General features: G+C 38.0%; 3 protein-coding genes across 3 annotated transcripts; 1 reads left to right on the top strand and 2 right to left on the bottom strand.

Annotated features, from left to right (window-relative positions):
* Positions 1-2365: 2365 nt before the first annotated feature.
* Positions 2366-7006, bottom strand: LOC135130446 (uncharacterized). Its single transcript, XM_064057831.1, has 2 exons — positions 2634-7006; positions 2366-2458 (listed from the first exon to the last, which is right to left on the bottom strand). Exons 1-2 carry the CDS (start codon positions 5811-5813, stop codon positions 2447-2449), a joined length of 3192 nt encoding a protein of 1063 aa, XP_063913901.1. The 5' UTR covers positions 5814-7006; the 3' UTR covers positions 2366-2446.
* A 5919-nt stretch (positions 7007-12925) lies between these two features.
* Positions 12926-18086, bottom strand: LOC135129923 (uncharacterized). The gene is made up of 3 exons (XM_064057192.1): positions 17690-18086; positions 17265-17629; positions 12926-13372 (listed from the first exon to the last, which is right to left on the bottom strand). The coding sequence occupies exons 1-3, from the start codon at positions 18084-18086 to the stop codon at positions 12998-13000; spliced, it is 1137 nt and encodes a 378-aa protein (XP_063913262.1). The 3' UTR covers positions 12926-12997.
* On the top strand, positions 13362-16878 carry LOC135130529 (uncharacterized). The gene is made up of 4 exons (XM_064057922.1): positions 13362-14289; positions 14341-14418; positions 14477-15670; positions 15722-16878. The coding sequence occupies exons 3-4, from the start codon at positions 14485-14487 to the stop codon at positions 16876-16878; spliced, it is 2343 nt and encodes a 780-aa protein (XP_063913992.1). The 5' UTR covers positions 13362-14289; positions 14341-14418; positions 14477-14484.
* Positions 18087-27788: the final 9702 nt, after the last annotated feature.

Genomic DNA, 27788 nt, shown 5'->3' with positions numbered 1-27788 from the left:
AAATTCCCGGGCTGAGTTGAAGCATAAAAAACGTTTGAGTGATTGGTCGTATTATCAGTAGTACGGTTCCATGATCTAGGATTCGATCGAAAAGAGGAATTTGATGGCCTAGGCTGGTTTTGATGGAATCGAGAATTTGACGAGATATTAGGTTGGTTTTGATAAGATCGAGAATTTGACGACATATTAGATTGATTTTGATGAAATCGAGAATTTGACGACATGGGTTGGTTTTGGTAAGATCGAGAATTTGACATGGGCTGATTTTCAGGGAATCGAGAATTAGTTGATCTAGGCTGATTTTGGTGGAACCTATTTGAATTATTTGACCTATTTGGATTATTTGAAAAATTGGTATGTTGCGAAAAAGGAAACGTGTTTGAAGAATTTGGCCCTTGATTATTGGTGGGTTGTGTATAGTTTTGTTTTCGGCAGAAATTTGTACGAGTTTCGTAATAATTGTAATGAGATTCTTTTGTACTATGGTTGTTTTTGTTACATATGGCACAATGTTTAGGATTACGGCTATTAATATGTAATAGGGACGACTGAGATAATAATTTATTCGAGTTTAGGTTATTTTCAATTGTCTGTGCAAGTTCGATAGCTTTAGTTATTGTGGTAATGCTTGATTTCGTTAAGCAATCGCGAATTTCGTCAGAAACTAATCCACGACGGTAACATAGTAAAAGAAATTCTTCATTGCTAGCTCTTACTGCCACGATATCATCGGGTGCCAATGTAGAACCTGGGTTAATACATTCCTCGAAAATGTTATTTAAACGTTTGCCAAATTCGGAAACCGATTCATTTAATCTTTGATTCTCGTTCATGAGGCGCATATGCCAGTTGGTACTTTTAACGTTGCACTGCTCCGACAAAATCGTTTTAAGTTCTAACCAACTATTAATTATTTTATTTCGTACTGACTCTAAGGCTTTACCTGTAATTTTTGTGTTAACGAGTAATTTTAAAAATGTAGTCTGTAAGGTTGCGTCAGCTAGTGCTGACATACCTTCAACTTGAAAAATAAATTGAGGTAGAGACGATTTATCACCATCAAAAGGTGGTATTAAATTAATATATGCTATGATATCTTTAATTTCTTTGGCCATTGTGAAGCGATGGTGATTTATATAAGTTTATTATTTAACACGGTATGGTACGAAAAGTAAGTAAAATCACAAAAACTACAAAATGCGTACGGAAATTCGGTACTCACCTCAGCATTTCTTCTAATGATGGTCACTTGTAAAACTTAGTAGCACCGCTGTCACCAAAATGTTGTGGGTTCTTTTATGAAAATAATATATCGGCAGCTTCACAATGTTTATTAATGTGAACGAAGACAGTACAGAATTGGTATCCTCTAAAAGATGATATGCGCTTATATATACTTGGATGGTTTGGTGATAATGAAAGATGACCAATGAGGGGTGGATGATAACAGGATGATTCTTAAAACTAATGGGTTTACATTACAGGTTGTTATACGGATGTTTTATTGCCGTACCATGCAAATCGTAAAATTTGGACTTCACGTAGTACCATTTTTTACTTAGCAGGTAAAAAAGTACTTGCTTGACAAATACAAATGAAAATCAAGAGCTGAAATTAAAAACATCATGTGAAAACAAATTTTTATGACTTTTTGTTGTTTTTCAGAAAAAAATTTAATGTGAAAAATGCTGAAAAGATATAGATATGTACAATTGTGTCTGACCTGGCCTGTCCCTCGCTCCACAGGTAGTTTGCGCGTGGGGTTAGGACCACCTGTGGATCATTTGACCCCGCGCGCATGCGACCCAATGTCATGGCCGGCTTAATTGCTATGTCGGACAGCAGGAGCGCGTTCGGAAATAACAAAAGTAGTGTTGGAACGTTTGAAGGGATGAGTAATAGGCTTGTTGTCCCTTCGATGGTTTATTACGTTCTATCTTAAAATTACAAGTGAGACCTGAGCAGGGTGGGGGTGACAAACCCACCACTGGTCTATCGAATGAACATACCGCCCCCCTTGAAGGATAGGCTTCAAAATTTGAGACATAAATAAATAAAAATTACAAATATCAGAAATGTTAAAGGTCCTTCACTTATTAGTCTGCGTCTGCTGGAAGTAAGCACACCTTTTTTATGGTTCGTTTGTAAACCCCAGTCGATGTTTTCACTGTAACCACCCTCACTACACCATCTAGCCCCGGATGAAGTTGGAGCACTCGTCCCAGTTTCCATTTCAATGGTGGCAAATTGTCCTCGATGATTACCACCAAGGAACCGACAGCGACTTGGGATGTGGAGGATTGTTGACCTTTAGGGCGCCTTTGTAGTTCGGACAGATACTCCTGGGTCCACCTCTTCCAAAACTGTTGGTGGAGCTGCTGCACCCGCTGCCATCGTGAGAGACGATTGATGGGTAGTGGTGTAACGTCTTCTTCTGCGGTGTTCGTCAACGGAGCCCCTATAAGCAAGTGTCCTGGTGTAAGAGCGTTCAGGTCATTAGGGTCAGGAGATAGAGGGGTGAGGGGTCGTGAATTTAAACAGGCCTCAATGCAAACTAAAAAGGTATAAAATTCTTCGTAGGTTAGTGAGGCATCCCCTACTACTCGAAACAAATGATGTTTTACACTACGCACGGCTCTCTCCCAGAGGCCCCCAAAATGTGGTGATCTGGCTGGTATAAAGTGAAAACTTGTTCCTTTTTCGGAAAAATGGTTCGCTAATTTGTTCTCAAACTGTCTGGAGTTAAACAAGGCTCGTTCGGCTCCGACAAAATTTGTGCCATTATCACAAAATAACTCTCGCACATTTCCCCTACGCGATGTGAATCGCTTCATCGCCGCTAAAAAACTATCGGTAGTCAGATCACCTACTAACTCCAGGTGGACAGCCTTAGTCGCAAAACAAACAAATAGCGCAATGTACGCCTTCACACGTCTTTGTGTTCTGGTACGCCCATCCTTTATTAAAAATGGGCCTGCATAATCGACCCCTGATACGTAAAAGGGCCGTGACGGCTCGACTCTTTGTTTTGGTAAATCCCCCATTTTGTAAAAAGTTATTTTAGGGTGAGCTCTGTTGCATTTAAAACAAGAATGTATTATTTTACGTACTGAATTTCGACCACCTTTTTTTAGAATTTTCGTAACCTGACCTTTGATGAGGAGTGCTTCCTCCTTTGAATTGCTACCTGATAATAGATCATCCATATAAAAATCGCGTTTTATTATGTTACTAGCTAACGGGAAATCGTATTCAGCTTCGAGCGCTAATTGAAATAAACACCTGACTGCCAAAAATGGTGCGCATGTGGTTCCATATGTCACTGTATTTAATCGATAGATTTGTACAGGTTCCGAAACTTCATTCCGCCAGAGGATTCTTTGGAAATCGCGGTCATTTTCGTGCATTAAAATCATTCTGTACATTTTAGTTATATCAGCTGAAACTACATATTTATATGTTCTGAATCTACATAGTATAGAAAAAAGATCTTGCTGTAAAGTTGGACCCGTTAACAAAATGTCATTTAAACTAAGACCATTTGATGTCGGTGCCGACGCATCAAAAACAACTCTAATTTTAGGGCCACTAATTGTGTTTTTAAAAACGGCATGGTGTGGAAGGTAGTAAATATTGTCTCCTTCAAGATGTTTTATTGCTGCCGGTTCCATGTGGCCAAGATTCAGGTACTCGTTCATGAAACCGACATAAGCCTCCTTTAGTGAGGGATTTTTGCCCAACTTCCGTTCCAGACCCAAATATCTGTTTAATGCCATGTCGTAGGAATTACCGAGTTGGGTATTTTCCATAAAGGGAAATTTTACAATGAACTGACCGTGAGAACTTCTCGCGTAGTTTTCGCCGAAATGAGTTTCGCATCGTAAATGATCTCCGGACAAAGTCGTACCGCCTTCAATTTCTTCGTCTAGCCATAAACTCTCTAAACACAATTCTAAGTCCCCTTCCTTTAATTTGCTCGATAATAAATTACACGCATTATTATTGACGGATGTTACGGATATCATAAAATTGCCCCCTACTACAAAGCCCAATTTTGTGTTTTGCCAAAATGGTTGATTAACTTCTAACTGAAATGCGGCACCGATTAACAAATCCCAATACAATCCCGCTCCTATTAACAAATCAATATCCTTAGGAGAATTAAAATCCTGATCAGAAGGTGTTACATTTGTGGGCACTTTAATTAATTGTTTAGGAAATGAAAAAGATGGAGTCGGCTCTGTGATTTTCGGCACGATTAGACAATTTATGTTAGAGGCGAAATCTGATGCAAGGGATTTTATTGTCACCTTGACACCCTCGTTTATGGAGATAGCCCTTGAATTAATACCTGTTAATGATGTAGCTACCTTTGTTGTAAACAAGCCAAGTTTTTTACACATTTTCGATGTTAAAATATTTGCCTGTGATCCTTGATCAAGTAGGCCTCTGCATTTGTGAAAATTACCGTGTCTGTCCGCGATTAGCACTGTTACAGTGCTTAATAGGACTTGACTGGGCCCTACAGTGTACAAAGATGTTTGAGTTGGATTAAATTCATTAATATGCAACAAAGTGTGATGTTTTTCACGACAGATTTTGCATAAACTCTTTGATTTACACTGTTCGGCCTTATGATTGGTGCGCAAACAATTTTCACACATTTGTAATTTTGATATTTCGTTAAGTCTTTCAACTACAGTCCGCTTCAAAAAATCGTCACACTGATAAATACTGTGGCCTTTTTTACAAAAACTACAAGTGGGCTTGTACACTAGGTGATTAGAGAATGATCTGTTATTGCAATACTTATTATTATTACTATTGTTGTTATTCTTGAATGTATTTGTTGGCTTTGAGTTATTTGAAATTTGCGGTTTGATGGTGGTTAATGCTTCAAGAATTTGATATCGTTTTTCTAAAAATTCGTTAAAATCCACGTATTTTGGAACCTCCTTGTTTAGAACTGTTTGCCATTCCCGTTTGGTGGCATAGTCTAATTTTTCAGTTATAATAGGTATCAAAAGGGCGTCCCACTGGTCCACCGGTAATTCTAAAACCTTGAGCGCTGCAATGTTATTGTTTACCGCATCTAAAAGTTGGCGCAATTCTACATGAGATGATTTCATTAACGGTGTAATATTTAAGATATTTAAAACGTGCTCGTTTACGATTAGCCGCTTGTTTTCGAAGCGTTTAATGAGTAGTTCTAGTGCAGTTACATAATTATCATTGGAAATTGTGAGTGATTCAATAGCTCTGAACGCTTCATCTTTAAGACAACCGCGCAAATAATGAAATTTGCGAATGTCCGAAATAGTTTTATCGTCATGCACTAATGATTTAAACGAATCATAGAAGTTATACCATTCGCTAAGTTTTCCTGAAAAGACTGGTAAAGGCAACGGTTTTAAATTTGTCACGTTTTCATTAGAATCGGATGCAGATTTATTAATATTTATTACTGTAGTTGACCCTCCAGGGCCCGTACACGTATCAGTTTTCAACAAAAACGTCTTAATTTTCGCCACTACCTCATAATACTGATTTTCTACCCCGGTGCGCTCTTTATCGTTTCCCGCGTCCCAGGCTGCCTCATCAAAATCATCTCTATCCGATAATTCCTTAAACTGAAGCGATTCAATATCGCTTTGAATTGCATTGTATTTTTTAAATAATTCCGACAGGTCTGAAAGTCTAGTCTCTAAAGTTACAACATTACTTCCTTCTTTAAAGGCATTTACCGCAGTTTGATGTCGAGTAATGCTATATTTAATGACCTTTCGCTGTGTTTTTAACTCATCCAAAGCCATTTTGTAAAAATAATAAATACAAAAAATATAAACCTAGTATGCAACAAAATCGAATATTTAACAAAAATTGAGGCTTGCTTAAACTGCGCTTTAAGGTAATTAAAAAAAGGAAGGATCTGACCTGAACGTCTCGGACACGGTGTGGACGCTGAGATGGCTCGGGGCTCGGGATCGGCAGCTGCTTTTCTTCCCGACGAACTCCGGACGTGGAAATCGGATGGATTCTTTTTGCGTCACCGTTGCGTGGATTTCTTCCTGACGAATTCCGGGAGTGAGAGTCGATTGGATTTCTTCTTGGGAAATTCCGGGAGTGAGAGTCGACTGGATTTCTTCTTGGCTCGCCTGGTTTTCTTACACCTTCACTTTTACACACACACTACGAATGTGTCGACGCCGTGAAGATGTGATTTGAATAAAAACGCCTGGATCATTTGATCGGGTCTTATAAGAACGCCTGGATCATTTGATCGGGTTTTATTTGTTTTTGCTGATTCAGATGGATGGTTCCATCCGGCTCGAAGGACCAAAAATGTTGGAACGTTTGAAGGGATGAGTAATAGGCTTGTTGTCCCTTCGATGGTTTATTACGTTCTATCTTAAAATTACAAGTGAGACCTGAGCAGGGTGGGGGTGACAAACCCACCACTGGTCTATCGAATGAACAAGTAGAAAGAGCCATAAACAGCGTATGCCGATGCGGATTAATTACTCTAGGAGTGCGCTTTAAAGTTGCTGCTTTCTGAACGGTAAAAGGACTATTTAGGTGACGCGAATAAACGTAACCTCAAAAGTTTGTTTGCATTTGAAACAAAATGAATAAAAAAGCTGCTTAAGGGGGTAATGACTGCTGTGATTGCATCGTCCATGGCAACGAGGACTTGCGAAATTGTAAATCCAACTTGAAATTGGCCCGTTAGTTGTTAATTCCATAAATCATGTGGTAAATCTGCTCGAAATGATTGACACGAGTGATAGTGGCAGTGACAATGAAGAGTTGAATATGACCCTAAACATTCTAAAAGCCAATAAAAACTTTCATAAACAAAACATGACTCGAATAGTTATACGTAGAACGAACCATTTCAGGTTATAGCGAACCACAATTCTAGCAACATTTTCGATTATTACGCCAAGCCTATGAGGCCCTATTCCAGTAGAACCCCTCTTATCCGTGCTAATGGGTGCGCGACCCCCCGCCGGATAAGAGAAAAACACGGATAATAGGATTGATTTAAAAAATGATAAATTTAACGAATTTATTCAAAAAAATACAAATAAACATTAACTTTTATTTAAAATAGTCAGTTATTAATGCCTGTTTCTTTATCATTTGATTTCTTATTTTTCTTTGTAAATTGCGAACACTCATCAAGTCAGCAGCCAGTTGGTGTACCGGAATTCCTTGTCCAGATTTTTGAATTATTTCTGCTTTTTTCTCTAAAGTCAAAACAATTTTTTTCCGCACACCGGACATGGTTCGATCTGTGTCTTCAAAACGACTGAATTCTTAAAAATAACACAACATCCGCCCGAATAACTGAATCTGATTCTTGGAAAAATCGGGCTATCGCACGGATTTGTGAAATCGTCCAAACAGCACGGGTAACTGAGACACGGATAAGAGGGGTTTTACTGTACAAAGAATTGGACCTCATTTGCAACGCAAAGGAGATATTGGAGGTCAAGCCATCAGCACCGAAAAACAAGTGCTTGCAGTCCTTTGGTTACTGGCTACTCCAGATTCATATCGGTAAAAACTGAATTCCATGTTTTACCATGTAGAATTTACATACCTCTGATGTTTTTAGATCTGTCAGCGATAAATTCGATATGGGGAAATCTTCACTGTCTGTCTCATTTTTTAGAGTGGTGAAAGTGTTCAATCAGGTTTTCTGCACTAGTCAGAACACCTACTTGCTTTCTCCCTTTTGTTGCAAATATTTTGGAGTTCTTTGACGGAACAGTGGTTAGTCCAGATTCATCCACATTCCAAATTCTTGACGGTTCAAATTTGTACTTATCCATTACCAGTGACAAATTTTCAAAATGTTTACTAACTACGACCTTATTAAATCCGCGTGCCCTCGCTGCCGATGTAACTTCTGGTATTCTTAGTGAAATGATAGGATGACGCGACTGAAATCCTTTGACCCAGTCCCATCCTACTAGTTGTTCCTTATTAGAGAAACTATGTGCTATTCCGTTTCTCTCAGCAACATCATACGCAAGCTTCCACAGATCTCTTCTGGTTATACCAAAAAACATTTCTTCAAGTCTCTTTATATGTTCCAAAATTTCTTCTTCAACTTCTGGGGTGAAAGTTGGTTTACGCCCTCCCAGGCATCCTTTGCTCCCATTTGATTTTTAATCCGCATCATGCTTGTCGATTCCGGTGCTCTCAGCGAAATGTCAGAATGCCTTTTCATGAAGTCTTAATAAAAATGCTTACCAGCACTGCCTTTCTCTTTATTGAATCCATGATGGATCTTCATGACTTCAGCTAAACGTAGGCTAACTTTAGAAACTCATTTTTCATGAACGGCATACGTCTGTTAGATAAATCTTTAACGTGATCCACCAAGACTTGTTCATACTCTGCTGAGAAGGTGCTAGTGAACCTACCCAACTTTGGTTTCATCAGTACTTCTTCTCCTCGATTTAGCGCCTTTATTTTGTCATGTACAGTGCTTTTAGGAATATTGTATCGCATTGCAGCTTGTCTTAACAACCAGTTCTTTGTGATGTCATCGCGATGTTCTTCACACCTCTTAATAATTTCACTCAAATCCACTGAATGCTTCCTTTTCGTTTTTATTTCAAGTTCTTCCTTTTCATTGAAGGTAGCCTGGAGGGCCAATCGTTCCAACTCTGTTTCTTCAATTTTTTGGTTCGACGACGCCTAGATTTATCTTTTATTATCTTCGAAGTTACAATCTTGTATTTTGTAATGTCATTTTCATATTCCTTGTTTTCAGAATTTAGATGACGCTTCCAAAATTTGCCGTCAGTAACTTTAACTAATTAAATTAAATTTCCCAATTTCTCCGCAATACTTCCAACTTTCCACTTGTTTTTGCCAAAATAATCTCTAAATCCTGTTGCATAATATGTCATATAAATACCGTTATATGTATTACCAGCGCTGCGTAGCAGTCTCCGCGGCGCATTGAATTGGCGCGAATGCGATATTCAGCAAAACAGTACCACCTGCCGTAGTGGAATGTTACTCTCCGAACGAACTCACTAGACATACAATATGTTCAAATTTAGTTGGCACAGTATTGTTGAATTTTACACACACACACACAAGGTCATAGGTAATTTAAATCGTATTTAATTAAAACAATGCCCTATATACACACAATATAATATACAAAAATATAATAAACCTAAAAGTCGTCTGACATTCTTCCAGACACTCCGCCCGCCATCCGTTTGACCTCTTCATGGATTGCTTCCTCTTCTTCATTTTCTGAAAACAAAAATTATTAGGACAATTGCTATTTCAAAAGTTGAGTTTCGTTTCCCTAGTCTAATCTGTTCTTCACGCTCCTCTCTCGCCCAGTGTTGCTTGAACAAGCACTTTTTGAGAATGCTTTTCACGGTTCTCCTTGGTCTTGTTTGCCAGTCCAAGGCCTTCTTTCTAGACTTCTCGGCTTCCTTCCTCTTCTTCGCTAACTTCAGTTCCTGCTTTTTCACTAGGACCAGTCCCATAGCAATGCTTCGTCTTTTGTTCTGAGACAATCGTGAATCCAACTTTACCATTTCGTACTCCATCACCTGTTGGAACACACGCATCTATGGCTAAATTTTTGTGTTCACAGTTAGCCATACCACGACCTCGTCCTAACTTATTGAATCTATGTACATTATAGTTAGGACTAAAATAGTCACTGCTAAAAACATCTTCATTTAGCCAGGTCTCGGTTAAGGCAATTACGTCAAAATCATTAGCAACAACATTTGGATAAAAAGTGTTCACCTTAGTGTTTAATCCTCTAACATTCTGACAGTATAGTTCTAAATTAAATAAGTGCACACTCTGTGTCTGTTGGATATTTATGCATTTTTTGTTTCCTTCTATACTATTTCAGGAACCCCCCTTTTATATTTTAACACGATATCATTTTCAGCGTTTTCCTTGCGAGTTTTGAATTCAGAGCGAACCAAATAGGACATATTTTGCTGACGAGGTGTTAGATCTCGATTCAAATACAGGTCACCTACTCGCTTATAAGCCTTACAAAAGCAGCCTTAAAAAATTTAATAAAAACAAAAGCAGAAATGATGGCTTTTGTTTTTATTAAATTAAAATCATCACCTTGTAACTGCAAATTTGTTTTATTAAATATGCCAAGTAAGTCCGGTAAATATGCGATATCATTTTTCGAAGCAATTAGATTTTCAAGCAAAGTTCCATCTTTGTGTTCTAGAAACTCCAAAACAGTGTCAAAAAGTTTATAAAATCGCTCCAAACAATCACCTTTTGAGAGCCAACGAACTTCTGTGTGAAGCAGCGAACGATTGAGCTCTTCATCGTTTTCATTGCAAAGTTGTGCAAACAATCTGTTCTTTAATGAGTTACTTCTAATTTTGTTGACCGCTTTAATTACATCATTTAGCGAATTATGTAAGCGACTACTCACATTTTTGGCAACTAAATGTTGACGATGAATGACACAGTGTACGGTGAATACATTTGGCACTGCTTACTGCTTGTTTCAAATATGCAAGAAAACTCCTACATCGTCCTACCATTGCTGGAGCACCATCTGTAGCTACTGCTAAGATATTACTCAGAGGATTTTTTTTTTAAATGCTTCCACTGAGTGAAATATTGATAGTATCAGTCTCAAGATTTTTTGTGCTGACAAATCAGGCACATTGGCAAAGTCTTGTTTGAAGGCGAGTAAATAAAGCCGTAATTCATCAAGTATTCAGTGCTATACTGCCTACATTTTTTCTTAGCTTCAGCCATAATTTGTGTATCTCCGATAAGCAAAAATGTTTATAATAATTTGAAAACTGGTCAGTCCATGTTCACCAATTACACTATGCAACACTAAAAAATTCACAGAAAGTTCAGATAGCGTTTGAGGTTGGGTATACTCCATATACTAAAGAAAAAAATGTTTTATACTCATATCACATCACAAAACATAGATAACGGGTGTTTTGTTTTTCTTACTTTTTGGGACACTTGATTGCATTTAATCGTAAAAATATCGCTTTTATGTATCCGCCCATGCTTGCAGACTTCTGTTGGTGTCTTCAGAGGGATACTGCAAGATCTGGCTACAATAGGAATGCCAATCGTTCGAAAAAAAAGACCTTTTTCAATGAAAAATGAAGTATTGTTTTATTAATTTTGTATGATTTCAAAAAATTCAATAAACACTTTTCATTGTGATACCTGATGTGGATAGGTTGGGTACCTATACTCCATATACTAAAGAAAAAATGTTTTATACTCATATCATATCACAAAACATAGATAACGGGTGTTTTGTTTTTCTTACTTTTTGGGACACTTGATTGCATTTAATCGTAAAAATATCGCTTTTATGTATCCGCCCATGCTTGCAGACTTCTGTTGGTGTCTTCAGAGGGATACTGCAAGATCTGGCTACAATAGGAATGCCAATCGTTCGAAAAAAAAGACCTTTTTCAATGAAAAATGAAGTATTGTTTTATTAATTTTGTATGATTTCAAAAAATTCAATAAACACTTTTCATTTTGAAACCTGATGTGATACGATTCTTTCAAGCATAATCCTCAATTGAGTTTGAGGTAAGAAATTTTAACTACATACTGTACATTCTGTGAATTTTATTTTTTTTTTAATTTGTTGCATAGTGTTATTTGAATTACTTCAAGTAAGGTGTTTCGCTTTATTTCTTGATGAAGTGTTTTTGCAATGAGTGATTCAACTTCTTGTAGGAAAGTGATTAATTGATTAGAGGGAAATGTTAAATGACCCCTACTTCGAAAAATGATGAAGGTATTAAATTCTTCAATCCCATCCCCTATAATAGTTTCAACATAATTTGCACATTCTTCTAATTTATGCCTCCTAGCAATTAAACCACATACATATGCAAATGCTTCTTCATTATCTCTGAAACTTACAGTAGTCCCAAAATTAATATCATTTTGCAATGCTTTGTCAAGTTCTAGGTCAAATTTTTCTTTAATACTCATTGCTTGATCTTTATTGCAGTGTAGCGCTATTATGAGGGCCTCCAACATACTACCACCTGACACGTTGCTTCCTTTTGGGGGTTTAATTAAAGAATATAGTGACAACAGCCGAAAAATCTGTGCAATTTGTCCAGATTCAGGACTGCTATTGGCTCTCCCGCTAGCACGTAGCAACCCAAAAAAATGTTTGAAAGGATTCTGATTAATTCTGGTAGTCATTAGGTACTCAAATTTTAATTCGTTGGTCCATTACTCAAGTAAATACAAAGTTGTGTTAATAGTGGCTTTGAGCCCTTCAGCTGTCGATTTTGTTAAAAAGTACTGAGGTTCAGAGCAAGATTCCCACATTGTAAATGTTATGTCTGGTTTATTTAATGATGATGGCCGTTACGAATTAACAATCTTTATTTACAACAGTCTGGGCTCTGGGATACATGTTCTCGTTGAGACGGTCGGTGGTAAAAGAGGGCGATTGTGCTGGTGCAATGCCCAAAGTGCGTTTTTACTGGTGGTCGGGTTATTACAATAAGTTATACAACCTCCTATACACAAATGCTTAACTAGTCACATATACTACATATCTCCTCCCTTATGTTCGAAATTAATTCTAAATATCCTTGTTAATACAAAATAATAATAACCTTAACTAACAATATAAAATCAATAAGTATAACTATACATATGAATGTTCGATACTAACGCTTGTCAAAGTCTGTAAATTTGTTAGGTAGCTTTACAATTCTGATAGGTCTATTATGACTTGTTCTCGGATTGCTGGCTGGCTCAACGTGTGCATCTGGCAAACTTGAATCTGGAACATGGTGTGAAATTTCAGGCTCTATTTCAGATTCTGCCTGTAATGTTGCCTTCACATCCATTGAGTCAACCGCGTTCATACCTGCTGGATTAAACATAATGTTAAAATTTTGAATAAAATCTCTGCCTAAAAGAGCTGCTGTTGCCTTTTCTATTACAAATATTTTCAATTCTCTACCAATAGTTTTATATTCAATAAATGCATTTTTATATATCCTAATGGAACTATGATCTCGCCAATATAACCCTTAAATGTCATTGTGGTTGGTACAATATTGAGATCGTGAAATTTACTTAAATAAAATTGTTTGCTGATTGCAGATATAGCCGATCCTGAGGCTAGCTGCATTAGAATATTCTTACCATTAACTATTACATTAAATTCTATTGGTTTTACATTGCAACTTACATTGTAAATTACATTAATTACGTTGTTTTCGTTGTTACCGTTACTCTCGTCGTGATTGATAAAATTTTCGTTATTTTTTACTATAATTTTGGCTTCTTTCTCAGCGTTTTGCAATGAATTAATGTGGCTTACCTGTTTACGACGCAAGTCATATAAGCAAACAACAATATGAGGAAAATGGACAACGGACTCACCCTAATTGCAACGATCTTCCTCGACGATTTCTCTTGATTGAAGGCACCTGGGCCTTTTGTAGATACGAAGAAAAGGCGCTGGGGCCTCTTGCATCAACGAAAATGAAACAACAATAACAATAACAACGGGCCGCCACGAGATGTTCTCACTTCGACGGTTAACGAACAACGCATAAACAAACCACTCTATAGACTGTTAACACAAATGGGAGGAACACGGTTGGCAAAGTGAATTCGCTCACAAGTATGAGATGGCGCTATCACGCTGGGAGTAGATCATTTGGAAGCGTGCGACTTTATCGACGGATAAATTCTGTTAAATTTGTCATCGTACGTTTCATTTCATTCATAGATTTCATTCAGATTAGAATTGAAACGCGCAATATTACGCGCAGCACGTCGTAGTTTTTGTTCGTTCAAAATCCACGTGAAAAGTAGAAGTGTAGGTGTTTGTTTTTTAAATTATGGGTTACGTGAAATGTTGTGTACCCAATTGTTTGGACAAAACATCGTCGAGACATCGCTTTCCAAATCCGAAAAAGCACATGGCTCGATTTTTAGAGTGGAAAGCAAGGATTGGAAATTCCAGGTTTCTGGAGCTAGAACCACCGCAAATTTATAATTTAATGCAAGTGTGTCATCTCCACTTTGAAACGCAATATTTCTCACCTGGTGCAAAAAGACTTCACTTGAATGCTGTACCAACGCTTTTTTTGCCAGAATGTGGTAAGCATAATAATTACTAAATCTATTTTTCTAGAAATACTTTATCAGGATAAAAAATTTGTTTAACTTGGTATTACATTGCAGCTCCCAATAGCATTGAAAATGAAGCAGTGGAAATAAACAGTTCAGGTAATGTTGGTATTGAATTTATATCATTCTTATAAATTATAAAATTTTTAGACGCTGATCAGCAGAACACTATCCTTCGTAGCGTCGAAGTAAATGCCACGTTAAAAGAAGCGCCCAATGAAATCAAAGGTAAAGTTTGCCAGCAAAGACAGTAATATAAATACCTATAACATTATAATTATTTCAGAGCTAAGGATGTATGATACACCACTCAAAATGTTGAAAAGTATTGGTGTTCCAAATACTAAAAATTTTACACCAAAAAAGAAGAATCTTTATGGTCTCGTAAGGCGACTATCGAAAACATTGAAGAGGACCTCCGCTGCAAAACAGTCTTTTAGGCAAAGATTGTTTCAAGCCGAAAGATTTGCTAGTGAAAACGCGCTAAACACAAACATTTCGAAACTAAATGCGCTGGCTGCGCAATTCATTAACTGCCAGTTGCGCGAAACTGGCAAAGCTCCCCGACAACATAGATTTACAACAGAAGAGAAAATTTTGGCTTTGACATTATATAATCAAGGTCCCAAGGCTTATAGATTTTTATCCAAAATTTTCACATTGCCAAGTAAATCAACATTAAATAATTTTTTGAAGTTAGTAAGTGTTGATGCTGGAATAAATTCCAACATTTTTGAGGCGTTGAAAACTTCAACAGAAACAATGAGTCCCTCTGAAAAATTCGTGTCTCTGATCTGGGATGAAATGGCTATACGACCGGGGTTACATTTTAATGAAAGGAAAGGTTACATTGAAGGCTTCGGTGATATGGGGAACGGAAAAAGAGTTGATGACATTGCCGACCACGTATTGGTATTTATAATTAGGGGGATAAAGAAGAAATTCAAACAACCTATTTGTTATGCTTTTTCTTGTAAGGGGGGTGCAAAATGGTCGGAAATTAAATATCTGGTTTCAAGAATTATTGAAATGTTGATTGATATTGGGCTTAAACCGATTGCAACTATATGTGATCAAGCAACTACCAACGTTAAAGTCCTAAATTCATTAATTTTTGATAGTAAAACAGATTACTTAAAAAAAGGACTGGAATTTCAAGGAGGATTTTTTGAGAACAATGGCTACAAAATTTACCCAATTTTTGATCCGCCTCACCTTATTAAAGGAATTAGAAATAATTTCCTCAATAAGAAGATTTCTTTTGAAATGAACGGGAAAAAAATGGTCGCCAACTGGGAACACATAGTGAAGCTATATGAGAAGGACAACGGTCCAAATACGGTTGACGGGTTACGAGCTCTATCACATTTGCATGACGAGCACATTTATGCATCAAAAATGAAAAAAATGAAGGTGAAATACGCCACCCAACTTTTTAGTCAACGATTGGCGTCAACTCTTAAACTCGCAAGTTCTCTGGGTATGAAAATTATATAAAAATTGTAACTTGTTATGAATATTTGTTTTTCAGATTCAGCAGAAGTTTTGGCTAAAGGCGTAGAACAGACAGCTGAATTATTGTTCTTTTTTGATCGGCTTTTTGACTCCGTGAACGGAAGCAGCGCCACCCCTCAAAAAGGAAAGCTACTGCGTTGCGGAATCAACGACAAAAGCAAGCATTTTGATTTTTGGACGAAGGAAGCATTACCTGTATTGAGTTCAATGAAATTCATTTCTGTCAATGCAGGCGACAAAGAAAGACCACCTTCGTTAAAAAATTGGTCATTCACAATTAAAAATTTTATGAATATTTGGAATGTTCTCAAAGGAAATGGTTTTGATTACTTACTCGGACGTCATTTAAATCAAGATCCACTAGAAAATTTGTTTGGACAAGTGAGGGGCCAGGCCGTTTTTAATAATAATCCAACGCCGTCGGCATTTGTTGCAATTTTTAAAAGCATGTTAATCAATTCGAGTTTGAAGATATATAGTGGAAATTTCAACTGCGAGAACGATAATTGTGAAAAGCTATTTGGAGGTATAGAACATTTTTTTAAACCAAATTTAGAACCGAGGTTGATTGAATTGGGAAGATCAGAAACAATTTCTCATTCGAACGAATTTGAAGTGGAAAATTTAGATGGGGCCGTGCTACAATTAGCTTTAAGTGAACTTAGCAACAATTATGTTGCTGGGTTCATTCTTAAAAAAATAAAGAAGAAAGTAATGCATTGTGAACAATGCAAAGATGAGATGTTTGGTGCTTCACACGATGAAAATAATGCTCTCATCAAAAGTAGGGAATATGGTGGTGGATGGAATCAGCGACTGTGCTATCCGTCCCATAGATTTGCTGTATATTTTTATGAAACGCAGCAATTTATTCATAATTATTTAAAAGACGCACCATCCAATATGCTGTTAAAAATTGATTTACAAAACGGCATGCTGAATAGAGATGTGAAATTAATACCAGCATGCCAAAATCATCAAAACGATGTCCGTTTATTTGTTAATAGCATGTGTATTCGCACCTTGGTGCATGCCTGGTGCAAAGAAATTAATTTAATATTGTGCGGTAAAAACACGGTTCGTCCAACTAATAGTTGTCCTGTGAAAATAAAAGCTTTTAATATGTTCAAAAAACGTCACAGAAGAATGAAACAAAGTATAAAAATTTTATAAGTATGTTTATGCTATTCTTTGTTAATATATTAATAAATTTACTTTTCCTCGATCATTTATTTCTCTCTGCCTATACCATGAAAAAATTTGAATATCCCTCCCTCATATCCTATTCTTTCCTATGTGCGCTCACAAACACCAGAGGCGCTGTGATTTGTGTCAATTTTGTTTTCAAGTCCGTTCAGCGTCTATAGTAGTAGTTTGTTTATGGAACAACGAAGAAAATTCGTTACAAATATTTTTAAATTTTCTTCTCCCAGAGGGCGGCTTTCTTGTGTGGGTGGGGATTATCGGCGGGTGGTAGTTAAGGGTAGGCAATAAGGGGGTGGACGGGAATTGCTGCTTGCCTATCTTTCGCAACCATAAACATATGTACGAAACATTACCTCTCTGCACACGCTTTGTAGATGTCCAATTTTGCCGCAGCTATTGCATTGGTACTCCTTGTACCTGCAGATTCCGCCGTGTTTCTTGCCGCAACATTTGCACGTGACACCGCCATTACTTGCGTTGCCATTTTCCATTCGTCTCCCATAAGCTGGTTTCCATGCACGAGTTTGATTCGTGCCTTGCCTTGGACGCATAAATGTCGGTTCTCCTGCTCTTCCTTCACCAGAATGCCGTCCTGTTTGCTTTGGAACTGAAGTCTCTTGAATCTGTGTATTGCGAGTAGGGCCAATAGCATTGATTCTTCCGTCGTCATTGTAGGTCATCGTTAGTTCTTTTGTTGCTGCGATCTCCATCAACCTTGCTAAGGATTGTGAGGTTGGTTCTTTTACGATTCTATCTAGAACTGGTCCTGACTTCATACCTGATATGAATCTGTCTTTTAATATTTCTTCTAACGAGCTGAAATTACAGTTCACTGCTAAGCTTCTCAACCGTGCATGCCATTCCGTGGTAGTTTCATCGGTTGCTTGAAATGCGTGATAAAATTTTATTCTCTCTCGGTAAACATTGACTTGTGGGCTAAAATGTGTTTTCAGTTCGGCCGTTAACTCTTCATATTTTTTGTCTTTTGGTAATACCGGAAAGGTTAGGTCGCGCAGGGTTTTATTATACACATCCTGACTAACCTGGCTCAGTAACAATGCGGTCTTCGACTTTTCACTCTCAATCTTATTCGCCAAACAAAATTGCTCAAACCTCTCTTCATATAAAGTAAAATCTTCATTTTGATTAAATTCCGATATCGCTCCGATGTACATTTTTAATTATCCTTTTCTTCCTTTTCGTTGTTCTTGCTTCAATTGCCCTTGAGAGGGCGATTGTGCTGGTGCAATGCACAAAGTGGGGTTGTTACAATAAGTTATACAACCTCCTATATACAAATCCTTAACTAGTCACATACTACAGTAAATCAATCAAGAAATCTTCTAAGGCCGCCTGTTGCTGAGAAGATTGCCTTAGGCTATTAAAACGATTACTTGAGTTTAAAATATCAGACAACTCATTAAGGCGTCTACTAAATTGGATTGTCGGCTGGCAGTTGACAAATTGTGGTATCTGTTTGTCTTTTAACGCCGTTAGGGTATATGCAACAGTACCGCTAAATAATTGAAAGGCATATTTGGTGGTCATCTTTTCGTGCTGTTCTGGATGTACATGTTTCCGTGTCAATTTGTAGGCGTATTTAAAATGGTTCTTGGCATCATATTGTTGCGCGTAGGGGTTGGCAATTGAAACAGATAGGGCACTATACCAATTTTATTGGAAGAAAATGTCGCTGGTACGGGTGTTGGTTACAATTATCACTTGTCTGCTACAACTACAACTACTCCTACAACTGCTTCTTCAACTACTCCCCTTCAGGTTGCGACCCAAAAGTTATATATTGACAACTATAGTCATGTGACCGGCCATAGTTGCGGAGTAATGACACGACCTCCTCAATTTTGATTGAATCGATACTTTGCAATCGCGGAAAAGGAAATGCAACTCAGCTTAACTTCGGACTCGCTTCTTCCTAACTACGCTTGCACATGGTGCCGCAGCAACCCCAATTAAACGGGATATTTCACAATATTCCAACAAATTCTCAAAATCGGCCAACCGACCACGCCCTTCGGGAACATGGAATTCTTTTTAGGCCACGAGACGATTACGTATGCATTTTAACAGATGCGAAAAATCAGAACACATTCTCAATTTTCTGTTGTTCTTACAGGGATGGATGCACCATGGAGCTTGTGGATTCCCAGCATTAAATGATTTCCACATGGCCCTATTCCATGTAGCACCATCAGCAATAACTACATCAACGAACAGCCCAGTTGCTTCACAGAGTGTCACCGCTTCCAAAACAAGTTTTGCTTGAATTGTCCCTAACACACTGCCTCTGGACAGAAAACATCCAACTGCTTATACATGCTTTCCTGCAAATGATTGGAACATCATTACAAGGGCATGGCCACCAAGTTGATCTTTTTGAGGTTCAGGTGTATACTCCCCTAGGTCTACAAATCCCATCACTTCCAACCAATTCTTATCAAAATATTTGCAAGGGTTAATTTTGCACTCATCCACCATTAACGTCCTATGACATTCCCGCTTAGGAATATTTTTTGTTTTTTTCTTCAGGGCTTTGAATAACTGGGTTTGAAACCCATAGGAACTGTCATATTCCTGATATAGTTTGACAATGTACTGGGCGACGATAAAGGCAATAATTCCCTGCTTCTTAAATGCCTGTAAAGTTTAGGGCTTTTAATTCTTATCAGAAGACAAGTATCAATCCAGTCCTTGGTGTATCGTTTTCCTCTAGGAGCTTTGCCTGCAGTCTCAAAACAAGTTTTTACTGCCAGTTTCTGGTTTTCAGGTAACCTCGCAATAAAGCCATGTTCGGAACAGTTCCCATTGCCGATTTTAATTTGGCACATTTTTGTAGATCCCTAATCTTCTGACTTTGTTTAACTTGTTTTGACAACAAGTAGGAATATCGTTTTCGTTTACGCTCTTGTTTTACAATCAGCTGTGTCGTTTTTTCGGGTTTTTGCATTTTTTTTTTCTGATTAAAGCACATGCCCTACATCTCTCTTGACTTCATTTGGGTGTTTTCGCCAGTGCAAAAAGAACTAACTTTGCCGTCAACACATGAACCATTGCATACTTTTATGGAATGTACCGATTTAATTAGCGTCACTAATTCTTCCCAGGTACCAGGTAGAAAATCAGGAGTGCGACAAATATTTTTGATCATCAGTTTAAGGTCTCCTTTACTGTCAATAATGATGGTTTTATCTATTGCAAGAATTGTGCCAGAAATATGATATATTGTGATTTTAGAAATCCCTGCATGAATTCCCCACTCTAGGAAGCAACCCAACTAGTTTCTGCAAATTTTCTTTCAAAACCTCATACAGTGTTGAAATGAAAGATGAGAGGAGTTTTTTTTCTATTTGTGTAGGACTTTTAGATGGTTCAGAGGCAGGGATGTACCTAGGTATGTGAACCTTGAGATCTAAAACAGATTGTACCTAATTAGTTTCAACAGTCTTTTGGTTACTTTTACGCTTGTACGAATTAAATTTTATACTGGAATGCATTGTTTTTAAGCACTATAAAACAGGAGAAAACAGACCTTGATTTAAGACGACATTTTAACGGACGGACAGGAACTACAGGAGGAGACGGGGACTGCTGGTTCCTAAGTTTTAATATGGAATGGCATCTACCATCAGAGTTCGTCTAATTTTGCCATAATTCACAAATTCACGTATGAAATGTTTAGCAAAATGTTTCATGCTAACATGCTCATTTTTTGACAAAATTGTGCCCAAAGCCTCATTCCATGTTTGCAGTTTGTGTGTATCCTGTAAATCAAGTTTAAAAATACATATAACGTGTAAGGAAAAAATACCGGATTGTTTTATTTTTAGGAGTATTTCTGCAAAATGTTTTACCGTTGGAACTTGGAACAAGGATAAATCGGTATTGGAAACTTTGACAAAGCCGCATAACGCACACTTCGTCATGTTGTTGTTTTTAGTAAACTTTAAATTCGCCTAGATCAGTGATCAGTCTGATTTTGACGCGGTTTGACAATCTGACATTAGGTAGTATTAGAAGCAGTGTTGACGTACCTACATATGGTGCTGCCATCTAGCAATTTTTGTTCAAACTGCCAACTAGACCTTCGTTTTGGAAAACAAAATGGCGGTGAGTTGGTATACCAGAGTCTATTTATATCACGGGAACAACTAAAACTTTATTAAATAAACTGATTTCATCTACAATAGTTTTGAAATTAAAAACTAAACATAATTTCTAGAAACAAATTGCAAACTTATATTTTCGCAGATCACACTAAAACATACCAATCGATCTCCGACGGCAACATAAGGCTTGCTCCCTCCTGTCATTCTACCTCCAGGGTTTAAGCGAGGACCCGGGTGGGTTAGTTAGCTCCGTGCTTGCCCGCCACACCTTGGGTCGTGGGTTCGATTCCCGGCCTGCCTCTGGGTGTTGTGTTTGTCCTGTCTCCTGTAATTGGGCCTCCGGCCTGTTGGAGACATAATATAGAATAGAATAGAATAGAATAAAAATTTTAATTTTTCGCGGGGTTTTTAAACTTTGTGCTTATTGTCACGTCCTGTGACCTTTAGGGGTGTTATATAAAAACATTTGTCTCCTTATTCTATGATTTATTACCTACTAACTACAAAACTAAGTATATGGAGTTGGTACTTACTTAATCATTACGGTTGTCTTTGGCAGTCTTGAAGGGACCCACCCTGTCACCGTCTCTAACTCTAACGGTCACTCACTGTCCTCGATTTCCCACTCTCCAAGTTCCTTCTGCTGGCCCAAGCATTTCGCAGTTTCTTTGCGAAATACTTGGCATCAGCCAAACTTACTTTTTGAGGGCAAATCGGTTTCGTAACTTGTTGCTAACTGTGACATTATGTTAACACAGAATGGTGCAATGTCACCACGATGCGTTGTTTGTCTATTTTATTGTTGTTTTCGTATACTACCGTTTTGCTGTTTTGTTTCATGTAATCGGAGCCCAAGCGAGGACAACTAACGACGACGGCTAGACCCCAACGACAGACAAGGCAGCCGAAACCGAAGCGGTAATGACACAACCACGACCCAAGACAAGGACAACCGAGCCCGGCGACGAGAGACCTCGACGAAGTTGCTATCTAGCTTCCAACAGCGACCAAAGCCCCAAGTACGAAACAAGCAAGGGGGACGTTAACACCAGCCCCAATGAACGAACAGGAGACAATTGTTTGCCTGTTTTTCTTTTCTCTGTCAGAAAGTTCATCTAAGAAGCCACAGAAATTTCTGTAGGAATTTGAGTTTCTGCGCTTGGCAGAATTTCCAGACGGGAGGTTTCCGTAGAATTTCATGATAGCCCATGTTCGCGAAAATATACTAATGGGAAAAATAATGGCCTCCACTAAGTTACAACTTACATGTGATGTGTGTGTGTGTCAGCGATATGGCGATGAGAGGGATGAGTAGCGACGAAAGTAATTAATAAGAGACGACACACAGGGGTGTTTTATCGAACTGGCCCATTACGAAGGCAAAATAATTGGTTGTTCTTCGCCATTTTCATCCATTTTTTTCACACACATGTGAGGATGACAGACGTGGTGATCCCGAACGTCTGGTTGGACCGGAGGTATGGACGTAAACATAATTGCAGGGGACAATTATTGAAAAAAAAAAAAAACTGATTAACACTAGACGATTAACACCAAAATACGCCTAGACTTACTTTTGAAATGGATTGAAATTCCAAAATGACCTGCGTAGAAATTAATACCCCTGTTTGACATGGTTTCCAGATATATTTTGATCCTACTTTCATCTCTCTAAACAACACGTTGTAGTGGCGGGAAGACGTTCTTTCATACAAGTGCGCATACACTGCGTGCGAGTAGAGAGCGCAAGAAATAATGGACAAAATTTTTAGGAGGGGGCTAAAATTCGCACCCCCTCTCTAGGAGGAAAAGACCTGCGAGCATCCACTCCTCAGCCCCAAAAACCCCCTATCGTATATTCACCGACATGTTACATTTCAAACGAAACACCTTAAAAATATGAAAGAAAAGACACTCGCGATTTGACAGACATACACATATGAAAACCGAACAAACACAAAATCCTACACATGTTTTGAATCAATGCCCATATTTGAATAACACAAATTTAATAAAGCAAAGCAAAATCTGAATTAAAGTAACTGGATGCAAATACACAAGTTATTACGGGCGTGTGGCGGCCTTAGATCATATATATAATACATAGATACCACCATGCCGTGTTCTTTCCCTAGGACAGCCTGTGACGACATCCTCCTGTCACACATCTCTCTCGTGCATGGAGGGATTACAATGAAGCTATCCTTGCCTGATCACTATTTGAATTTTGCGCGCCTAAATTTTAGGAAGTATGTCTGAACTAACTTCGGAAGAAAGATGTTGACAGCTTGATTTTATAAATAATTCACAGTAGATAACGAAAGGAATAGTAAATTATTGGGCAGCAGTTGTGATCCTTGATGACTACTGTTATGGTATTGAATGCTCCATAAACTATATATCTGATTTATTCAACTAACAAATCTTAATCTTCTTAATTACAGCTTTGTACAATACTCCCTCTCTCCCAACTTAAACTTCTTCTCCCCACCATCTAGTGACACGTAGGCCACCCACACTACATATCTGTGTGGCATCAAATCTATTACTATGACATCCCCCTTTCTATATAAAAAAATAACTACAACTACTTATAACTATTTACAATTTATACATAGTAGTCGCGAAACCTTAATGGTGCTCGCCTGTTCCGCTGAGGTCTTTGGTTGACCTTGGGTTGCGCTATGGTTGCTTGAGGACTATTACTCACGGTTTCAGTTTCAGGTACATGAGCTGGAACCGATTGCGTGTCCTCACAAACTAAATTGTCTTCTAGCAGTTGGTCAAATAGCCTGTTTTGATCACCTGTGTGTACATTAGTTTGAAAAGTGTTCCTATCTACCCGTTTTAAATACTTTCTATTTCGGACTAATACATTGCCATTACTACGAAGTTTAACATGGTACGCTCTTGGCCTGTAACTATCTTGTTTTATAATTTCACCAGGCTCCCACCGCTTGGTAACCGGATCCTGCACCACCACCTTATCACCACATTTTAACTCTGACATTGCTTTCTTGGACTTGTTGTAATAGTATTTCTGAGTTTGTTTCTGACTGCAAAGATTTTGATGGTGTTGCTTTGTACTATGTTTGGGTATTAGGAGTGACTGTTTAATAGGTACTAATCCTTTGATTTTACGACCAAACAACAATTCTGCTGGGGATGGTAAATGTTTGCTAATTGGTGTGTTCCTGTATTCTAGTAGCGTTAGATAAAGATCTTTACCATCATGCAAATTCTTTAAAAATAACTTCTTTATTGTTTGTATGTGCCTTTCAACTAGCCCGTTAGATTGTGGATATTTGGGCGAACTTGTCTTGTGCAAAATTTCCCAATCTTTTAAAAATTTCTGAAAATGGTTGTTAATAAACTGTGAGCCATTATCCGAAAACAAAATGTCTATGTTGTATATTAACTTTTATAGGAAATCTCTATTTGTTTAAAGTTGTTTATCCTACGATTCTTCATACATTCAAGCGTACATGTCTTAAACCTAACCTCCCCTTCTTACTTATCGCTAAAGCTGGCTTTACCTCTTTTTTCTCGTAAAGCCTCGCTTACACTACACTACATATCTCCCCCCTTAGTCAACCTACATGTTTCCTAATTAATACCTTATCCATTCATTTGCCTGCCATCGTGATGGGGGTTTTTTCGTTCGGATAGGTCGGTTACTCTTTTGATTAGATTCCGCGTTCACGTGCTGACCAGATGTTTCAGGGATTGACTCGTTTGGGATATAGGGATCTGGTTGTGTTGGGTTATGGCGTGTCTCGACGTTAGTAGAGCTCGTGGTCTCCTTTACTGTTTCCTTGTCTGATATAATTGCTGGAACCTTTGACGTTGTTAATGCCTTTCTTATAATTTTTTCTGTTCCTTTATCGTCAGATTCTGTGTCTGTCGGTATGATTGTTTTCATTTGATCCACATGTCGTTTTGTTACCCTCCCGTTTCCGATGATTTTGCACAAAAACATTTTTTGGCCAATTGTCTGAGTAACTTTGGCTTCCATCCACGCCTTTTTGTTGGTATCTTTATAATCTCTGATTGCCACTACTTCGCCTATTTGAAATTTCGTTGTTCTTGGTGTTTTCCGCGTGTCGTAACTTATTCTCTCTTCCTGCGGTTTAATCAAATTGAATAAAGTTCTGATGTTTCTATTCAGCATCCGGAAAGCAGGAGTTTCATTCGTTGTGGCGTGTTTTGCGTTCCTATAATGAATTAGATATCGGCTTACGAGAATGTCGGTGCGGGTGTTCTTATTTCGTTTGTCAAAAAGAGCGGTTTTCAGCCCTCTTTTAAACGATTTCACTGCGTTCTCTGCTGCACCATTTGATGCCGGATGATACGGTGCTATGGTTACATGGTGTACTCCATTATTTCGTAAAAATTGTTCGCAATCTCGTGAAACTAGTTGCGTTCCGTTGTCTGAGACTATTAACTCCGGGATTCCCCATCTGCAGAATGTCTCTCTTAGTTTGCGTATTGTTGTATCCGCAGTTATGTTTGGGACTTCGTATATTTCTGGCCATTTGCTGAATGCGTCCAGCATTAGAAAATAATATTTACCGTTTATCGGGCCTAAATAGTCGATGTGCACACGTTGCCAGGGTCTTGTAGCTTTGTTCCATGGCGTTGGAATCGCCTTTTGGGGATCATCAGACGTCATGATGCACGCCCTACATGACTTCGCTACCTTTTCTATGTTTTCGTCTAATTTTGGCCACCAGAAATACGATCTTGCGATTGCTTTCATTTTTACAATGCCTAAATGTACCCCATGGAGCTCGTCGAGGAGTCTTTTTCGTAACTTACTTGGTATTATCACCCGATAACCCCATAATAAGCATCCTTGTTCGCATGTGATTTCTGTTTTTCTACATGTGAAATGTTTCATATTTTCCTCTTTTACGTTCGTCGGCCATCCGTTTGTGACATATTCTAGGACCTTAGCCAGGACGGGGTCCCTTCTAGTTTCTATACCAATTCTTTTTGAATCTATTGGAATCCCTTCTGTGACAATCAGGTTCAACTGGTTGCTTGACTCTTCCTGATTTTCTTCTTCTTCAGTTGTCTGTAGCGGATGCCTTGACAACATGTCCGCGACATGATTTTCTTGCCCTTTTATGTATTTAATGTCATAGCTGAAACCTGCCAAATGTAGCATCCATCTTTGCATTCTACTTGAGTAGGACTGAGAAATTCTCTTGTTCATCGCGAAGACTGATACTAATGGTTTGTGGTCAGTTTCTATGACAAACTTGTTTCCCATCAGATAATATGCTAATTTTTTAGTAGCCCAATAAATCGCCAAAGCTTCTTTGTCGATTACGGCGTAGTTGCTTTCTGCTTTGCTTAGCGTTCTTGAGATGAAAACAATCGGTTTTTTTCGACCAGTATCTATTTGGTGTGATAATACGGCCGCAATACCGTCCTTTGATGCGTCGGTTGTGAGTACTATTGGTAGAGTGGGGTCGAAATGCGTTAACACTTCGTCTGACGCGATTATCGCTTTTATTTCCCTAAAAGCTAGACTACATTCCGCGGACCAGCGAAATTGTACGTTCTTTTTTAGCAGATTATAAATAGGTTTCATTAATATCGCTAATTTTGGTACGAACTTGCTATAATAGTTGATCATTCCTGCAAAACTTTGAACCCTTGAGCGTTGTGAGGGCATGCCCCGGTGGTGTAATCATGGTAACGATGATAACAGCCTAAGGGAAGAAATTATTTTAACCCCCCGTCAGTTCGCGGTATGAATTTTGTTAATTTAACTGCCGTAAATGAACTATTAGCAATCTTGTGTGAAGAATTAAGAAGTGTTATAATGGTGATTTCTCTGCCAATTTTATGCATTTGTTATACCCTAAATGGCTGTAATGGATTTTCTGTAGTATCTCTTTTCGCAATGATTTGGGGATTACATAGCTATTATTTCTATAAACTATTACATCTTCAATTACGAGATCACTTTTAAATTATATATATGGCCTAATTAGATTCTGAAACATTGACCTCTGAGACAACACATATGTGATCTGTTAGTTCTAGATCATTGCTAGCAGTATCAAGTCTGCAAGCCCTAGACAAAGCATCGGCGATTATAAGATCTTTACCACGTTTGTATTTTAATGTGAAATGATACCGTTGTAATGCTAACAATAATCGTTGCAGACAAGCTGGAGCTGAATTGAGCGGTTTTTTAAGCAAAGTTAAAAGTGGTTTGTGGTCTGTTTCGACAGTGACATGCCTACCAAAAACATACTCATGAAATTTGGTAAGCCCGAACCATATCGCCATTAACTCTTTTGTAATCTGGGCCTGGTTACTTTGACTTTGTGTTAAAGCTTTTGACGCATAATGCACCGGCCGATTATCTTGCATTAAACGCGCTCCGAGACCATTTTGGCTAGCATCAACTGACACAAGTATTTCTTTATCAGAGTTAAAAAACTGAAGTACTGGGCTATTATTTAATTTGTGTTTTATATTTTCGACTGCATTAACTACGTAAGACTCAACTTCATATGTTTTATTTTGCTGTGTACAACTACGTTTACAATGTCCTAGCATTAGTAATATATCTCCGGTATAAGATTTTAAAGTCACCTTTGCTGGCTTCAAAACTGAGATAGGTAATTTCAACTGTAAAAAATTATTTATCGTCACACAATTCACCAAATTCGCATCCTTGAGCTTGTTTCCACAGATCTGTAATAAATTCTTCAAGAGATGTGTCCGGTGTCT

Source organism: Zophobas morio, unplaced genomic scaffold (genome assembly GCF_036711695.1).
Source record: "Zophobas morio isolate AGI-343-1 ecotype UQ-CSIRO unplaced genomic scaffold, CSIRO_AGI_Zmor_V1 ptg000017l, whole genome shotgun sequence".
Taxonomy (NCBI): domain Eukaryota; kingdom Metazoa; phylum Arthropoda; class Insecta; order Coleoptera; family Tenebrionidae; genus Zophobas; species Zophobas morio.
The sequence above is the reverse complement of the archived record's forward strand: the minus strand, read 5'-3'. Positions and strand labels throughout refer to the sequence as shown.